Source organism: Apodemus sylvaticus, chromosome 2 (assembly GCF_947179515.1).
Source record: "Apodemus sylvaticus chromosome 2, mApoSyl1.1, whole genome shotgun sequence".
Taxonomy (NCBI): Eukaryota; Metazoa; Chordata; class Mammalia; order Rodentia; family Muridae; genus Apodemus; species Apodemus sylvaticus.
The window spans coordinates 179,518,794-179,536,621 of record NC_067473.1 but is presented as its reverse complement, the minus strand read 5'-3'; the positions used below and the strand labels follow the sequence as shown (position 1 = coordinate 179,536,621).

Below are 17,828 nucleotides of genomic sequence, written 5' to 3'. Positions count from 1 at the left end.
TATCCTAACAATACCATTCCTACAAGACAGCATCATACTTCCTAATAGTGCCACTTCAAATGGCCAAGTGTATTTTAACCACTACAATCACGATAGGAGAATCCTCAAGAGCAAGATAAAGAGTTAGATAAAAAGGAATATAGTCTTAACTCAGTGGGATCTGTATCATACTCCCAGCATTTTATATCTTGCCTTTAATTCTTGCTCTCTAAATTACTCCTAATTCAGTTGCTCAGACCCCAGTTGGTATAGTCATACTCTGCTTTTCTTGTTAGTACACTAACCCCTGGGATCCTGCTTTATCCATGAAAACTGCCATCATCCACTTTATCTATAATTCTCTGAAAGTTCAAATCCTAGGCAGATTTATAAAAATAATGCAGTTGTGTGAAGCTGTAAAGAATGGTTAAATTCTTCCAAACCCAATTCTATGTTGTGTGAATCTATCCAAAGAAGATTTTGCTCTTACCTCTTCATTTTTTTCTTTACTTGTTGTCATCATTGTTGTTGCTTCTTTTTCCTCCTCCTCCTCCTCCTCCTCCTCCTTCTTCTTCTTCCTCCTCCTCCTCCTCCTCCTTCTTCTTCTTTCCTTCTCCTCCTCCTCCTTCTTCTTCTTCCTTCTTCCTTCTCCTTCTCCTCCTCCTTCTCCTTCTCCTTCTTCTCCTCCTTCTCCTTCTCCTTTTCTCCTTCTTCTCCTTCCCCTCCTCCTCCTCCTCCTCCTCCTCCTCCTCCTCCTTCTTCTTCTTCTTCTTCTTCTCCTTCTTCTTCTTCTTCTTCTTCCTTCTTCTTCTTTCTTCTTCTTCTTCCTCCTCCGCCTCCTCCTCCTTCTTCTTTTTCTTCTTTGATTTTTTTATGAGGAAAGGGAGTCAGGGAACAACATCAACAATGCACAAAATGACAATGCACAAAATGTTCTGTTGTTGACAAGCATGGACTCAGATGCAGCTTTCAAAATCACCCAGAACTGAGTCAAATTCCCAATGTGAAATCAAAAGAAATGTATGAAACACCTAATTTTTAAATTTATTTATGTGTATGTATGTGATTGAATGTGTGAGTATATGTATGTGTATTTGTGTGTGTGTCTCAGTCTGTGTGTGTGTGTGTGATGTTTATAACATGTTTATAGATTTTAATACCCTGAGACAAATGAATAAACACTAGTAGTGTTTTAAGTGAATTGATATGCATTTGACAACCTCCCTTTATGTAACATGTTAATAAATAGGGGTTAGGATCATTGTATATTAGTGCTAAGTAGGTTTTTAAGTAAGATAAAGTTTAAAGTGAGATAAAGACTAGATAAATTCATACTATGTTTTTATGTGCTTTCTTTTATCAATACTATTTTCCTTGCAACTTTAGGTCTTTATATGTTACCTCCAATATGCCTTGGATATTTAATTGGTGGTTTGATTATGAAGAAGTTCAAGATTACTGTCAAAAAAGCTGCGTACATAGCATTCTGGCTATCCCTATCTGAGTACCTTCTAACTTTCTCTAACTATGTGACAACCTGTGATAATTTCCCAGTTGCTGGCTTAACTACCTCTTATGAAGGGTATGTTTTTTTCTTAATGAGCATCTATGTCAATGACATCTATGACATTCCTATGTCAAAATCATAGCATAGAGACCACATGTTGATATATGGATGATTTGTGTTTTCGGGGAGAACTGTGATTATTTCTCTCTGTCTCTCTACATCTCTCTTTCTCTACCTCTCTGTATCTTCTCTAACCCCCCCATTCCTCTGAATTTTTTCATGTGATGCACATGCTGATATGAAGAGATGAAAATGAAGTGCTTGAGTTGGTTTCTCAGTATCCTTAACATTATTTTAAATCATTTCAGAGTTCAGCACCCTCAATATATGGAGAATGAGGTCCTTACAGACTGCAATACAAGGTGTAACTGCTTAACGAAAATATGGGATCCAGTGTGTGGAGACAATGGCTTAGCATACATTTCAGCCTGCCTTGCAGGCTGTGAGAAGTCTTTTGGGACTGGAATCAACATGGTAATAAGCCTTTTATTGTTTGGGTTAATGTGTATGTATTGCAATAACATGTGCTATGTCCTAAGCCTATGTCTGCTAAATAGAAAAAAGTAGTCCTTGCTTAAACTAGATTAGTATTCTTTTTGAACAATTCAATTTACTCTGTATATACATATTTGACCTTAAAATTCAAAGATACTATGTAAAACTGTGACAGAGTCTGAGGATTATTTCATGATTTCAAATAGTTGAGATCATTGTCTAATATCTGAGCTACAATGCTCTGGACTGGTTGGAAGGATAACTCAGCTATAGAGAGCACTTGTTGCTCTTTCAGAGGGCATGTTTAGTTTCCTAAGCACACAAGTTACAACTCACAAATCCAGCTCCAGGCTATCTGACAACCTCTTCTCCCTTCCTCATGCACCAACATGCATGTGTTTGTATATACATAGATAGAGAAGCATATGCTTAAATCAATATTATAATTAAAATTTTAAGTTATTCTGGGCAGAATCTGAACTTTGTTATAATAGGACCTTATGAAGCCCAGGTTGTCCTCAAACTTACATTATCATTAAGGTGTACAGAAACTTATCATTTCTATGATGAGTTTTGGTGTTTTGTTTGTTTATCTATTTATTTATCTATTCATTTAGTGTATGTTGGGTGAGTGCATATAGGTGCATGTACCCATGGAGGTCAGAGAGGAAAACAGCTGTTGACTCTCAGGACCATGCACTTTGCACTTCTGAGGCAGGATGTTATTGGCCTGGAATTTGCTGGTTCAGTTAGACTGCCTTGCAAGTGAGCCCCAGGGAGTTGCCTCCTCCCATCTTCAGATCCAGGGTTGGAAGCACATCCTTTATTTATGCATCTTTCACAGGTGTGTTAGGATGAGGACTCAGGTCCTCATGCCTGTGCAGGATGTTAATGACTCTTTCATCAACCCAGCTCTCATTATTATAATTCAGCATGATAAAGAATCACACATTTTCCTTGATATCAACATGTTATAATACTTAGAAGTGGTTGATAATAAAAATGAAATATGAACTTTGTTTCTTCATCAGACCTGACAATATAACAAGTCAAAACTACTTGCCTTTATTGTTTAAATAAATTCTCTTCTTTAGGTAAACTACTTTATTTATTAGTAAGCATCTAATTATTCCATCAACATTCTGAGATAAATGCTGCTTTAGTACATAGTATTAGGTTAAAGCAAAACCAAGCCATATTTATTTATTTATTTTAAAATATTAGGTGCAAGCTATATAGTTGTCTCACTGGGTACAGCCAATGACACCAATTTAAATCCTGGGATCCACATAGAAAGAGAGAACTAACTTAACTTTTCAATTCTATAAGAATGCTATGGCAAGTAGGTAGCAGAGTGGTGCAGCGGAAGTGTGCTGGGCCCATAACCCAGAGGTCAATGGATTGAAACCATCCTTTGCTATTGGAGACTTTGTTTTGCTGGGCGGTGGTGGTGCACGCCTGTAATCCCAGCATTTCTGAGTTTGAGGCCAGCCTGGTCTACTGAGTGTGTTCCAGGACAGCCAGGGCTATACAGAGAAACCCTGTCTCGAAAAAACCAAATCCAAAAAAAAAAAAAAAAGAAAAAGAAAAAGAATGCTATAGCAACCGCATGTCCACATATAGGCACACACATGTACATGCATGCACACAGATGCGTACATGCATACACATAAACAAGAAAAATCAAGCAAATAAAATACAATTTCATTCAGGATAATTGAATATTTGCAAATTTACTCCATATATTGAAAAATATCAATTATTTAAATCCATGCATTTATATTTAATGACAGAATTCAGATAGCAAAAGAATGATGGAAATAAATGGGGAAAAGATCTGCTATTTTAATTATTTAGTGCTTTTTATTCAATTGTGTCTGTGCTGAAACTTGAGTCTTTAATCAGATTAGGTGAGTGCTCTTCCTCTGAGTCATATCATTGTTCCCAACACTCTCCATTTTGAGCCAAGTAGCTGTGCAGAAAATAATAAAGGTATAGTCCTAATAATTTCTTCCTTATATAGAACATTGTTTCATTTTGTTTTTGACAGGAGTTTCAGACTTGCAGGTGCATTCGATCATCAGGAAATTCAACTGCAGTTCTTGGACTGTGTAACAAAGGCCCAGACTGTGATAACATGCTGAAGTACTTTATAATCATGTTAGCAATTGACACTTTTATCTTCTCGGTATCATCCATACCTGGGTACATGGTTCTTCTGAGGTAATAAGTAACTCCTTCATTTAGATTTTAATCTGCCCTTCTTCATAGTGTGTGCACACACTTGTTTGTGCAGGTACTTGTGTATGTACATGACTGTGCCTCTCTGTCTGTTCTGGGTATGTGCATGGTTTAAGCTCCTGTGATTCTCTAGTAGGTCAGAGAACAATGCTGGGGAATCAGCCCTCTCTATTCATAATGTTTTTGAGGTTGGATCTCTCTTATTTCTGACGTTGGGCTACGTGTGTTTTCTAGCCTCCCTGGCTCCCAAAGTCCCAAGCAATTCTGATTGCTTCTACCATTTCACTGTGGGAATTTTAGGATTGCCAATGCTTGCCATTGAATTGGGCTTTTATTTTTTAATATTTTACGTATGTTGCTGGGTCCTGGGGATTGTGCTCAGGTCATTAAGACTTCCTTTACCCAATGAAACACCCCATAGATGTCATGTAGTCAAATTTTTGGTCACTATTAAATCCTTTTCCCAATAAAGGCCCTTAGAGTCATGGTTCCTAGGACCTCAATACTCTAATATACCTTAATGAAAACTCTAAGCACCGCTTTACTAACTACTGGTAAATTTACCAATAATTCGAAGTTTGCTGGAATGTTCCTTCCCCTCCCATTTTCTCTCTTTTTTAAGGATAAGCGAATGGATGTATTATTTTGGAATGAGAGTAGTTGCCTAGTGCTCACTTCCTGTGGCTTAGCTAACTAACTGGCAGAGGGCGAAACTGTGTAACAGGGAAGAGGCTCCCTTGACATCCCGCCCCCAGTCTATCTTTAAAACTACAAGGTGGAGGAATGCAATAAATAACTGGTCCATTTTAACAAGGAGATACATGAGGTCACCGATCAGTATTTAACTCTGTCGCATAAAGTAAGAAAGTCGCAACAGAGTTGATTTTCAAAGTTGTTGTTATTATTGTTGTTATATTTGGTTGTTAGCAGCTACTCTGTCCATTCTAACAAACTTGACACCCACTAACAAGTGAAACAGTTCAGCCCCACTTTTTCTGTCTCTATGGAATTCAGAAGCAAAGCTGAGTTAATCATAATTGTAATTTGTAGCGTTTTACCCTTACACACTGGACCAAGCTTTCACTTCTCCCTTCCTTTTCAAACACCTTCTCCTCGCCTCCTTTTCCAAACCCATTTTCACTTTCTCCTCTGCTTCTCTCTTGTTTGTCCGTCATTTCTCTCCTTCCTTCCCCTCCCTCTACTCTCCTCTCCTCTCCTCTCCCCTACCTTCCCATCCTTTCCCCTACCCTACCATCTCTTCTCCCCTCCCCTCCCCTCCCCTCTCTTCCCCTCCCCTCCCCTCCCCTCTCCTCTCCTCTCCTCTCCCCTCTCCTCCCCTCCCCTGCCCTTTCCTCTCCTCTCCCCTCCCCCCTCTCCTCTCCCCTCCCCTCCCCTCTCCTCCTCTCTCCTCTCCTTTCCCCTCCCCTCTCCTCTCCTCTCCTCTTCTCTCCTCTCCCTTCTCCTCCCCTCTCCTCTCCTCTCCTTTCCTATTTCACCATTTCCCCACTCCTCCTTCCTTTCACCCTTTCGCTTTTACTTTCACTCTCCTGTTTCAACCCAACATACAACTCGCTAAAATGAGCATGATTTTATACATTCATTTTCCAGTGTAAGCTATAATATTGTTAATTCCTCCAAATGGAAATGTGATATATGCCTTGTTTTTGTTCATGGCTTCATGGCCAAAAAAAAAAAATGAATCAAATATCTCCAATGAATAAGGCTTAAGACTTATTGTTACACGTGAGGGACATTTGGCTGTCACATCTGTCACCCCATCACCTGCCAGGGTGATTCAGATGATGTGGCTAAATGGTGTTTCCCTTCTCCCTCACTTTCCAGGTGTCTTGGTTACAAAGCTTCATGCTCAGTTGATAAGAATGACCTTTCCTCATAGAAGAGGATGATGATAGGTGAAGAGCATATAAGCAAGAGAACTTCCCTGTTACAATCTCCAAACGCATGCTGGAGAGGTGCTCTCACACCTACTGCATGCCTGTTCATTCACACTTCCATCCCTCACACCTTCACAATCATCTTACTTTCTGTTTCCACTGGGTGTTAAAATACAGCTTATTGATACTTAAACTGTGATTCTACAAAATACTTTGTGTATAAGTAGTATGTGTGAATAACATAAGTGTTTCTTGTGTGAGTGTGTATGTGAGTGAGTGTGTGTGTGTGTGTGCACGCTCATGTGCGTGTGCGCGCTTGTGTGTGTGTGGCTTTGCATACCATGGCATGCATGTTGAAATGAGAAGACAGCTCATAAGAGCTGATTTCTGCCCATTATGTTGGTTCCAGGAATTGGACTCAGTTTGTCAAGCTTAGTGGTAAGCAACTTTACACACTGAGTCATCTTGGATGCCCTAATGAGTGATTTCTTGATGTAAGGAAGTTAAGGCTATTTCTTTTTTTAATTTCTTTCCTCATTTGTGCTGAACTTGATCATTGTGATATCAATGTTAGGTGATATAATGCTACTATTTGCATGCTATCATTACTCTTCTAGTCTATTCTATTTTCTTGAAATCTTTCATGCAATTGCTGTCAAAATGAACTTCTAATAGTTAAATATATTATGCATTTCTTGCCTAAAGGTGTATTGATAGGAAAGACCATATCTTAATAGGACTTTCATATTCCTAATTTGTAAGAATATTTTCACTTTTTATCTTAGATTCTTTAGAGGCCCAATTTTGTATGTAATTATCAAAGTCATCACATCTATTTCTGTAGGTAGTAAAGGAGAGACAAACGTCTACAGTTGTTAACTCCATATAATGTAATAGCTTACATGATAAATTCTTTCTATGTCTGTCTATGTCAACCACTTTTACAATATGCTGATTTTTTTGTATAACATGGTTATCTTTTTATCAATATGATGAAATGCCTGGCAAACAACTTAAGAAAACAAATATTTATTTCATTTGTAGTTTCACAGGTTCGGGTCCATGGTAGTGGGTGTGGCATGCTGATTCCTATGGCAACCAGAAAACTATTCATCTAGGTTGGCAGACAATGAGTAACTGCTAAAGGAGTAAGTCCTGATTTAGGTGTAAAGAGATCAGAGGACAGCTTTTCAACGTCCTTATTCTCCTTCCTCTGTGCGGGCTTATAAGAGATAGAGCTGTATCACAAGCTTGAACATTAGAACTATGAACTACCACTACCATTGGAAGGATGCTAAGGCAGACATGTATTTACATGATGTACTTTTATATATGTGTGTATGTATTCCATATGTATATATGTATGTATGTATTTTTCAGGTGTATCAAGTCTGAAGAGAAGTCACTTGGAATTGGATTACATACATTTTGCACAAGAGCATTTGGTATGAAGAATTTTCCAAACATACCAAACCAATATTAAGTATTTAGTAAACCAATTGATTTCCTCTGAATAACAAAATAGCAACTATATTTTCAAACCAAACACACCTCTCATGTTAATGGGATGAAATGGGTCATTCTTGAATCAAACATGAGTCAACAGGACATAGGATCACAGATTTGGGTTATCCAAAAGTCCTGTTCCAACACAATGATAGTTGATGTTTGTAGTTAGAGAACAAAGGAATGTATAAATGAGATTCATGTCAAATATATCCGTAATGACAACAGATAGCTTGGTTACAACAAGCATGGAATTTTGTGCTGTAGACTCAGATTCTATCCATTGGCATTCTTAATGTTTATTTGGGTAGATGTTAAGGACCATTTAAGATAATACAACCCAAACTACTTCATATGATAGTCACATGGACTATAAGGCCAGATACATAGATGGGCAATGAATGATAAATAAGAGAGATAAACATAATTAGTCTCCATATCTGTGATATCACAACAGTCCACATCCAGAATGTACCATGATCTTGTAGCATCAGTAACCGATGTCTTCTGCTCACTTTACCTGAACTTCAGTATATAAGCCCTTCTTGTATGTAGTAACTATGAAGGTGAAAAAAATGGTTTCATTTGTTCTTAAATAAATTACCTTGGTTAATTAAACCTTTTGTCTTTTCATAGATTCAAAAATAAAATGAGAAGGAAATGGATGTGTTAGAAGGATAAAAAAGCATCACAAGATATTTCAGAAAATTCATTTGGTTCATGATTGTGAAGAATCGGTGAATACTTTCTTCACATCTTATAAATAGTTTGCATTTGGTTTGATCTAGAAAATTTACATTAACTTACAGTTCCTAAAAATAAATTTGGAGCATTTGATGTACTATTAATTATATTGATTTTTAATAGGGAAATTGAAGTACTTTCAAGGAAATATAAACACGTCTCTCCTTTGTTTTTCCAGTCAATGAGCTGTGTGTCTTTTTCTCTCTTCATTGCAGCTGGCATTCCGGCACCTATTTACTTTGGTGCTTTGATAGACAGAACCTGTTTACATTGGGGAACTCAGAAATGTGGTGAGAAAGCCGCATGTAGGATGTATGATATAAATAGTTTCAGGTAAAGATAACTTTGAGACCTAATTGTATAGTGAATAAAATGTCTCTGTTCCTATCTAACATGCTCTTAAATGATAATATGATGTTTGCCTTCATTTTCAGAATGGGTGTGGATGATATAACTTCATTATTTATATGATTTAATATTTTCCATTATTTCAAAGGGTATATATACATATGTACATATGTATGAGTGAATGCAGGGTGTCTGCATAGAGGCCCTAGAGCAGTTGGGGAGAGCTAACTAGCATGACAAAACACCAGAGATTTAAAAAAAAAAACAACAAGAAAGCAAGATACAGAGAGAGACATGGGACAACATTGCTGTGAGAAAAACATATCTTAGCTCTGTCTACCCAATATTTATGGACAGACAAGTAGGACTCTTTCCACCTGCAGTGGTCTGGATGACAGAGTCTCGACATATTCAGGTAGCACGTATTCTGGTATTCAAGCTCCTGGAAAGTTCACCGAACTCTTCTGCTTATAGCCACACTAGATGAAAATCCTCAAATATTTCTAGTAGCCTCTCAGCTTAAAAAAATTGTGCTGATAGCTGTCTGTAATTCCAGTGCCAAGGGAACTGCACACAAATGATGCATAGACAGATATCCAGGCAAAAGGCCAATACACATACCATAATATGATCTTTAAAAAAATACTACAGCATCCTAATCTTACTGATTGTTATCTTAAGCTGTTTATTTAAAACTTACAACATTATGAAGCTTACTCAATGCAAACATTTTCAATGACTTAATTTCTGATTTTAAGTTTGTGCTGTTACTTGGTTCAGCTATTATCTGGTGCTGGGAAGTGTATCCTGGGTTCCTGATGCAAGTATTTACCAGTGAGATACACCTTCTAACTCAATTATGAACTCAAAATTATGTTTCCTAAAATTTCCCCCTTTATAAGCCACCACGTGGGCACTGTGAATGGAACTAGTCTCCTCTAGGACCAGCTCAGTCCTCGTAAGAACTGAGCCATCTCTTTTACATGACAAAAATTTAAAGACCATAATAGCATCCTTTTAAAAACTTTGGAAAAGAGGGGTGATATAGGTCTAGTCAAAGACAATTTTTTAAAGTATTCTGAAAATTTTTTATTTTAATTTTAACTAGGAAAGATGTGAAAAGAGTAAAACAAGTTTGGGAATTGTTGCAAGCAATGCAACATCTCAGGGAGAGCACAAAGTACACAGCAGCTCTACCCAGACAGCCTTCTTCTCAAGGCCGATCTGAAGCAAAGACTGAAAGAAATTTGCTGTTTGGAAATAAAGAAGTAGTGGGAAAGACAGGAAACAGAAATTTGGTTTTCTCTGTAAGACATTTGGGGAGAAATAGCATACTAAAAGTTTTCTGATGCACCTTCAACTCTTTCTTCCCCTTCACACAGCACATGGTTTTATTCGACTCTGAAGTATTTTACTCTTTCTTAGTCACATCACTTCACACTAGTTTATTTTTCTATTTTTAAGATGTCTTTTCCTCTGCCCCACTTTGTCCATGTGAGCACACTCCATTGTTACTCTGAAGTAAGGTATAGTGTACTTTTCTAATACGTGAATGAATAGAAATAGCATTTTTTAAAGATTTATTTTTTTATGTATATGAGTATATGTTGCTGTCTTCAGACACACTAGAAGAAGACATCAGATCCTATTACAGATGGTTGTGAGCCACCATATGGTTGCTGGGAATTGAACTCAGGACCTCAAGAAAAGTAGTCAGTGCTCTTAACAACTGAGCCATCTCTCCAGCTAGAAATAACATTTTAAAAAATATGCTTAGTGCCATTGACAGAACCTATCTTCAGAAGTTACCTGTGGTCTACATTTGTCAGCTGCCTCTCTGTCTCTCTAAAACACTAAGAGACTCCCCACCACACTTAGTAGTTAACTGCCTTGTGAATACAACTTGGCTCAATAGAAGGTTAGCCCACAGAGAATGTCACAAAGGCAGAGGATGTTACCACATGTAGAAATGCCTGGAGCTGTAACTCACAAGAGCCAGGAGACCAGTGATCTGGACCCCTGAGATCAGGGTGTATCCAGTTGTGTGTGGTTTCATGCTGCTGCTTTGACTTAGAACACTTACCTACATGCTTTCCCACCAGACTAAGGGCTGCATAGGCAACAGTCACTGACACTATAGGGAAAGAACTATGGGCTCCCTGCCATCCCAACCCCAGGCTTTATGCCAGACTCATCTTGGGCTAGACTCTTACTGTTGCCTTGCTTGCCCTCTAAGGCAGCAGGGCCTAGGAAATTAAAAGAGAAACTTTGTTTGACACAGGCTGCACTGTACTTATCCTTGCTCCTAAAACCCCTACAACCAGATGGAATTTTGCCTATTTCTAGATATTCTCATCCATTCTATGTTACTAGATCAGCACAATACTGGAAATACCTATGAGAGAAGAGTGCTGGCCATTTCCCTTTCTACAAGGGTGTATGGCTGAGGTGTCTGAGATACTATTCTAGCCTGGCACACCATACAAACAATGTGGTGGAAGGAATCAACACAGTGGTGGACTATAACACAGATTGTGAGAGAGTTATCACTTTCTGAAACTGATATTTTTCAGTGTCTTTTATCACAATGTCAGGAAAATAAACTTGCATATTTGTTAATCTATTCTCCATCTAGAGAAAATTTTAATTGTGTTTCTAAACTCTTATATCCGAAGTCTTAAGTATCTACTTAAGCATCTACTGTCCTCGTACTTTCCCGCTGTAGAAATAAATATTATTATTTTCTCTATGCTTTGGAAGTCCAAGATTTTCTGCCTAAAGAATGGTGCCACCCACTGTGAACAAAATAATTTCTATTACATCAATGTGGACAAAATAATGTTCTAAGAGCATGTTCACAGGTCAACATTATCCACACAGGCCTTAACTAGACCTTACTTCCAAGGGATTCTAGCTTGAATGAAGATGACAACACTATTCATCACAGCAGATTTTACTATAAATATGTTGAGAACACAAAGCAATACTTTCATAGTTACTTATAAATAGTCATAGTTTAAAAATACCTATTACCCAAACATTAATTGCAGAATTTTAAGATATATTTTATTCAATTTATGAAGAAAATATGCTCAAAACTGTATACTAGTTATTCTGCAAGTTATTCTAAAAAGGGTGAAAGGGAAAATAAGCTTATCTATTTCTGGAAGCTTGTATAGCTTTCATGCTTTAACAGAACAAGTTCAACAAATGAAAATAATGTGGGGCTAAGGAGTGACTCAGGGTTTAAGAGCTTTAATTGTTCTTGCATAGGTAATAAGTTCAATTCCCACAACTCATACTGGGAAAATCATAAAACCTGCTTAGTACAACTCAGATATCCAGGACCACACACCCATACCGAGACATACACATAGTTAGAAATAATTTTCTAATTATTATTTTCTAATAATGATTTTCTAATAATTTTTGGGGGAGGGAGAACCAGGAAAGGGGACAGCATTTGAATGTAAATAAAGAATATAACTAATAAAAAAAGAAATAATGTTAAAATTATCAGCTAAGTTGGCTGCTATACATGCCAAATTAAGCGTGAAATTAAAAAAAATAAATCTACTAATATATAAAAATGAATAATATGAATAATTTTAGACACCCAGGGATTTCAATAGCACAAAATCTATTGTTTTAACACAGCATACAGATGATGAAAATGAAGAAAACATGAAAATAACTCTGTAATGCTTTATGCATATGTGAGCAAACTGAGCAAAAAAAAAAAAACAGTAGAGTTTCTTTAACTTGATATAGGGTTTTATAGACTCAGTATATAAGAGAACAGGCAATCATGGCAGAGGAGACATGGTGGTGGAGTGGGAGAAGGCTGGTCATCTTGCATAATTTGTCAGGAAGTTCCAAGTGCTAGAAGCACAAAGTATGCTGTTCACATTGATGGTGGAAATCCATTGTCATCTAAACCTTTTTAAAAGCATCTTCATAGACATACTCAAAAATGGATTTCAATAATGATCTAAAATCCAGTCATGCTGACAATGAAAACTAGCCATTACCCAAATGAAAAAAAAAATACATTAAAATATTATGATGGAAAAATTTCAACATTTTAACAAACAATTAATAACTCATGAAAGAAGATCATATAAAGTACAAGGAGAAAATAATCACCAGATACTTTTAAGAGGAATAAATAATCTGTAAGTATATGCAAGGATAGCTTTCACAGAACATATTAAGATTTAATGCAGATTAGTTCTTTTCAATAGGCAACTTTACCTTGGATTGCCTGCTGCACTAACCGGATCAAGCTTCCTCCCTGCCTTCTTCATTCTAAGAATTATGAGGAAATTCCAATTCCCTGGGGAAATCGACTCTTCAGAACCTGAACCTGCAGAGAGGAAGCTCATAGAGAAGGAAGACGATTGCACAGATGTGCACAGAATTTCTAAGCTCCAGAATGATGAAGAAGAGGAAACTAAGCTGGAATGAGTTTTCACCTGCCCTGTGCAAGGCCATGGACAGAATGCCCACATCACTTCCTTTGAATCATGAGATGTACCATAGCTTATCCTTAAGGGCCTCAAAATTGTTTTTTCTCATTATAAAAATATTTCCTGATAATATTTTCAGAGGGTTGGTGTAGCACCTAAGATTTCCCCAGGTTAGACTTGTATGGCAACTTCCATGCTGTGCTTTAAAGCTTCCTTCATTGTCAAACAGCATTTTTCTTTTAACTCAAGCAAGGGAAGTGTGTGTTTCTCACACATCTTCAAATAGATTTTAAGCTTTCTTAGCCCTAAAGATTCATTTAGATGTTTTGAATTACAATTCAATTCTGGAGGTATTGAGAGATCAAAATATGCATTCTGGTGGTGTCACATTTGTTTAGATTTATCTTTTGTATGTGAAAGATGCCTGCATATGACCTTATATATTTATGAGTGGTTCACTCTTCTTGTTTTAATATAATCAAAATGCTTCCACGATTAGACGTCTCCCTCATGTGTCACTTCCTGGTCTTCATCCCTTTTGCTTTACTCCTGTCATACAGTTGATCATTTTGTTCACTTCACTGAAAACTTTTAATAGATTATTAAAATTCATGTAGCAAAAATGATTGGAACTCTTTTTTTTTCCCTAGCAAGTCCATACTGATAAAGAAACTCTTCCTTAAAATCAAGAATGGGAGAACACTAGTCCTTTAAAAGGATCTTTGTAGAGACAGGCTGTATCTCAGTAGAACAGTGATTCCCTAATTCAAATGAGATGCTGGATTTAACCACAAAGTACTGATAAGTTAACTAAAAATGAAATAAAAATAAAGTTAAGACTGGGTACATTATCAGATGTTCTGAAGAGGCTAATGCTCATGTTTGGGGGTCTTCTTTGGCTCAGTGTTCATTCTATTCCTGTGTACCCAGAGGATATGACTATTAACATTCTCCTTTTATTTTATTAGATATATTCTTTATTTACATTTCAAATGTTGTCCCCTTTCTTGGGTTCCCGAGAATCCCCTGACCTCCCCAGCTCCCTGTTCACCAATGTGATAATTTGACTTCTTCCTTTCCAATTTGTATCACCTTGACCTCCTTTTGTTTTATAATTGCTCTAGCTAGAACTTCAACTACTATATTGAACAGATAAGGAGTGAGTTTTCAGCCTTCTCTAGTCTCTGATAGTGGGATTGCTTCAAGTTTCTCACCATTTAGTTTGATGTGGGCTTCTGGTTTACTGAATATTGCTTTTACTATGTTTAAGTATGGGCCTCGAATTCTTGATCTTTCCAAGACTTTTAACATGAGAGGATACTGAATTTTTCAATTGCTTTTTCAGCATCTAATGAAATGATCATATCATTTTTTTCTTTGAGTTTGTTTATATAGTGGATTACATTGATGGATTTCCATATATTGAACAATTCCTGCATTCGTGGGATGAAGCCTCACACAATTATTGTGTGAGGTACAATGTGTGCTTTAAGGTTTAGTAAAGTTTCTTTTATGAATGTGGGTACCCTTGCATTTGGAGCATAGATGTTCAGAATTGAGAGCTTCTTGGTAGATTTTTCCTTTGATTAGTATGCAGTGTCCTTCAATTTTTTTTTAAATGACATTTGATTGAAAGTCAATTTTTTTAAAATTTTTTTTATTCGATATAATTTATTTACATTTCAAATGATTTCCCCTTTTCTAGCCCCCCACTCCCCGAAAGTCCTGTAAGCCCCCTTCTCTTCCCCTGTCCTCCCACCCACCCCTTCCCACTTCCCCGTTCTGGTTTTGCCCTATGCTGCTTCACTAAGTCTTTCCAGAACCAGGGGCCACTCCTCCTTTCTTCTTGTACCTCATTTGATGTGTGGATTATGTTTTGGGTATTCCAGTTTTCTAGGTTAATATCCACTTATTAGTGAGTGCATACCATGATTCACCTTTTGAGTCTGGGTTACCTCACTTAGTATGATGTTCTCTACCTCCATCCATTTGCCTAAGAATTTCATGAATTCATTGTTTCTAATGGCTGAATAGTACTCCATTGTGTAGATATACCACATTTTTTGCATCCACTCTTCTGTTGAGGGATACCTGGGTTCTTTCCAGCATCTGGCAATTATAAATAGGGCTGCTATGAACATAGTAGAGCATGTATCCTTATTACATGGTGGGGAATCCTCTGGGTATATGCCCAGGAGTGGTATAGCAGGATCTTCTGGAAGTAAGGTGCCCAGTTTTCGGAGGAACCGCCAGACTGATTTCCAGAGTGGTTGTACCAATTTGCAACCCCACCAGCAGTGGAGGAGTGTTCCTCTTTCTCCACACCCTCTCCAACACCTGCTGTCTCCTGAATTTTTAATCTTAGCCATTCTGACTGGTGTAAGATGAAACCTCAGGGTTGTTTTGATTTGCATTTCCCTAATGACTAATGAAGTTGAACATTTTTTAAGATGCTTCTCCGCCATCCGAAGTTCTTCAGGAAAGTCAATTTTAACCAATATTAGGATGGCTACGCCAGCTTGTTTCCAAAGACCATTTGCTTCGAAAATTGTTTTCCAACCTTTTACTCAGTATAGCAGTATAGGGCAATAAGAGAACAGGGAAGTGGGAAGGGGTGAATGGGGGAATAAGGAGTTCCAGGGCCCTTAGACAAGTACATGAATTATTTTCTTTGATGCCTCAATCTCTGGGAGTGCTCAGGGGTACAGTTTAGTTGACACTGTTGGTCTTCAGAGCCTCAATCCTTCTCCTAATTCACCCATGGGGTCGCCAACCTCCATCTAATGTTTAGCTGTGGGAAACTAACAGATGCATTTTCTTGACAATGCTTATTCTTTAGGCTTCATTTTTGGTAGCCTTATATTTCATTTATCAGATATTTGAAAAGCTCATTAATGGATAATCCATATTAAAAGTATAAGACATCTATTACAAAACCATTAGGCTCCCATTTGCCCAGGTGTCAGAAATGAATCTTTTTTACCCATAATTTATTTATTATTATTTTCTATATTCTTTGTTTACATTCCAAATGCTTTCCCCTTTCCTGCTTTCCCTCTCCCCATAAGTCCCATAAGCCCTCTTCCCTCTGCCCATTACCCAATCACCCCCTCCCAATTCTCTGTCCTGGTACTCCCCTACAGTGCTGGATCAAGCCTTTCCAGGACCAGGGACCTCTCCTTCCTTCTTCTTGGGAATGATTTGATGTGGTAATTGTGTCTTGAGAATTCAGAGATTCTGGGCTTATTAATATCCACTTATCAGTGACTGCATTCCATGTGTATTCTTTTGTGATTGGGTTACCTCACTTAGGATGATATTTTCCAGTTCCAACCATTTGCCTAAGAATTTCATGAATTCATTGTTTTTAATTGCTGAGTAGTATTCAATTGTGTAAATATACAACATTTTCTGTATCCATTCCTCCATTGAGGGACATCTGGGTTCTTTCCAGCTTCTGGCTATTATAAATAAGGCTACTATGAACATAATGGAACATGTGTCCTTATTGCATGCCAGGGAATCCTCTTGATTGAAATAACATCCAGATTGCAGCCCTACCTCTCTCCTCTCCTCTCAATCCTGTTCTTGCAAATTTCTCGCACCATTTTCCATCCTCCTCCACTCTGAGATGGATAAGTCCCCTCTGTATATCACCCTACCCTGGGACAATTTCTAAGGTAGGGTTTCCATTGCTGTGAAGAGACATTATGTCCAAGAAATCTTATAAAGGATGTGCAACTGGGACCAGCTAACAGGTTCTGAACTTCAGTCCATTATCATCAAGGCAGGAAGCATGACAGCATCCAAGAAGGCATGGTGCTCAAGGAGCTGAAAATTCTGCATTTTCCCTTGAAGACTGCTAGGAGAAGACTGACTCTCTTATGACTAAGATGAGCGTCTCTTAAAGCCCATGCCCACAGTGACACACTTCCTCTAACAAAGCTACTAATAGTGTCACTCCCTGGGCCAAGCATGTTCAAACTACCACAGACATCTTGTCCCAGCAAAACTAAATATCTCCTATCTCACTGAATCCAAGCCGGCAGTCCAGTTAGGGGAAGAGGGTCCAATGGTAGGCAACAGAGTCAGAGAAAGCTCCTGCTCCAAATGTTAGGGGACCTGTATGAATATCAAGATGCACATTTGCTACAAATGCGGGGGAGAGGCTAGATCCAGCTCCCAAATTTTCTTTTGTTGGTGTTTCATTCTTTATGAGCACCCATGAGCCCATGTTTTATGACTGTAGGTCTTCTTGTGGTATCCTTGATTCATGTGGCTTACTCAATTCTATCTCTCACTCTTTCACGAGGCTCTGCCTGATGTTTGGGTATGGGTCTCTGCATCTGTTCCAAATATTGCTGCATAAGGCATCTCAGGAGACAGTTACATTAGGTTTCTATCTGCAAACATAGCAGAGTATCATTAATAGTGAAGGGATGGCTCTCTCCTACTGGACGGATCTCAGGTTGGGCCAGTCTTTGTTCCCTCAATCTCTGCTTCATCTTTATCCCTGAGCATTTGTAGTAAGGACAACTTTGGGGTTGAAGGTTGGTTTGATGTCACCTTCCCCCCTGCCTGGCT

General features: G+C 37.9%; 1 protein-coding gene across 1 annotated transcript in view; it reads left to right on the top strand.

Moving 5' to 3' along the window:
• LOC127677741 (solute carrier organic anion transporter family member 1A4-like) overlaps nt 1-8,764 on the top strand; it is a 33,661-nt gene extending 24,897 nt beyond the window's left edge. Inside the window, exons 9-13 of the mRNA XM_052172756.1 lie at nt 1,366-1,561; nt 1,855-2,020; nt 4,092-4,264; nt 7,558-7,622; nt 8,643-8,764. Coding sequence (XP_052028716.1) covers nt 1,366-1,561; nt 1,855-2,020; nt 4,092-4,264; nt 7,558-7,622; nt 8,643-8,764 — 722 coding nt within the window. The remainder of the gene's footprint in view (nt 1-1,365; nt 1,562-1,854; nt 2,021-4,091; nt 4,265-7,557; nt 7,623-8,642) is intronic.
• The last annotated feature ends 9,064 nt before the right edge of the window (nt 8,765-17,828 follow it).